General features: G+C 44.5%; 1 protein-coding gene across 1 annotated transcript; it reads left to right on the plus strand.

Moving 5' to 3' along the window:
- Window positions 1-237: 237 nt before the first annotated feature.
- LOC111034608 lies at window positions 238-1,354 on the plus strand (the record flags this gene model as incomplete). The annotated part of the gene is made up of 1 exon (XM_022315897.1): window positions 238-1,354. A coding segment is annotated over one exon (1,117 nt), but the record flags the coding sequence as incomplete, so codon positions are not given.
- Between the last annotated feature and the right edge of the window lie 12 nt (window positions 1,355-1,366).

A 1,366-nucleotide genomic window follows, 5' to 3' on the forward strand; every position in this document is an offset into this window, starting at 1 on the left:
CCACCGCTCTGGCTTGGATTAAATCATCGCCTCACCGTTGGACAACGTTCGTCGCCAACCGTACAAGTCAATTACAGGAACTGACACCACCGTCTATATGGCATTATGTTCCCACGAATGACAACCCTGCTGACTAAGCCTCAAGGGGGCTCTATCCATCTGAGGTTCTTCATCACCCACTCTGGTGGTCTGGTCCAAAATTTCTCTATCGAGACCATAATAAATGGCCACCAACAGTTATCAACAACGATTGTGATACAACAAATTCGGAAGAACGTAAAGCTATTCTAGTAGTCACGTTAAACCAGACTATCATCGAAGATCTACTAAACAAATTTTCATCACTCGCTACAATCATCCATGTTGTAGCGTACTGTTTAAGAATCTTTACAAAATCTAAACCATGCACCATACAATTGTCTCCTCGTGAACAGGTAGATGCCTTGCACCGGATCCTACTAACAATACAAAGGCAATCATTTTCGGATGAGTTTGACAAAACAGGTAATTACTCCTGTGCAAGCGACAGCAAATTACGAAGGCTCAGTCCGTTCCAAGATGATAACGGAATAATACGTGTTGGTGGTCGTCTAAGGCATGCAACGATTCCATATGCACAGAAGCATCCAATACTTCTGCCACGTTCCCACCGACTAACAAACCTACTCATTGATGATTTTCATAAACAACACAAACATCCCGGTGCCACTACATTGCAAACAATAATTTCACAACAGTATTGGATAATATCAGGTCGCCAAGTCATTAGATCCCGATTAAGGCTCTGCATTGCTTGCTACAAGACACGCCCACGCAATCCACAGCCCTTCATGGGTGACATTCCCAAATGTCGTCTGCAACAGATAAAACCGTTCATGACAACAGGCGTAGATTACACCGGTCCAATTAGTTTGAAATCCTCTAAAACACGGCGAACGGTGCCCGGTCAAGCATACATCTGCTTATTTGTGTGTATGACAACCAAGGCATTACATTTGGAGGTGGCCTCAGATTTGTCATCCGAAACCTTTCTTATGGCCCTTTGTCGTTTCATTTCCAGACGCGGACCGGTTGAACAAATACACAGTGACTGCGGGACAAATTTCAAAGGTGCGGCTAACCTATTACAGCCTGTCGATCAACTCATCCATTCTACGGAGTACCAAAATCAGTGTCAGGCATACCTTACGGCTCGTAATATCAGTTGGCATTTTAACCCCCCTTCCGCTCCACATTTTGGAGGATTATGGGAGGCTGGGGTCAAATCCACCAAAACACTATTATACCGAACCCTTGGGTTGCAACGATTGACATACGAAGAATTGACCACATTGCTGAGTCGCATTGAAGCTACGTTAAACTCGCG

This window comes from Myzus persicae, unplaced genomic scaffold (assembly GCF_001856785.1).
Source record: "Myzus persicae strain clone G006 unplaced genomic scaffold, MPER_G0061.0, whole genome shotgun sequence".
Classification (NCBI taxonomy): domain Eukaryota; kingdom Metazoa; phylum Arthropoda; class Insecta; order Hemiptera; family Aphididae; genus Myzus; species Myzus persicae.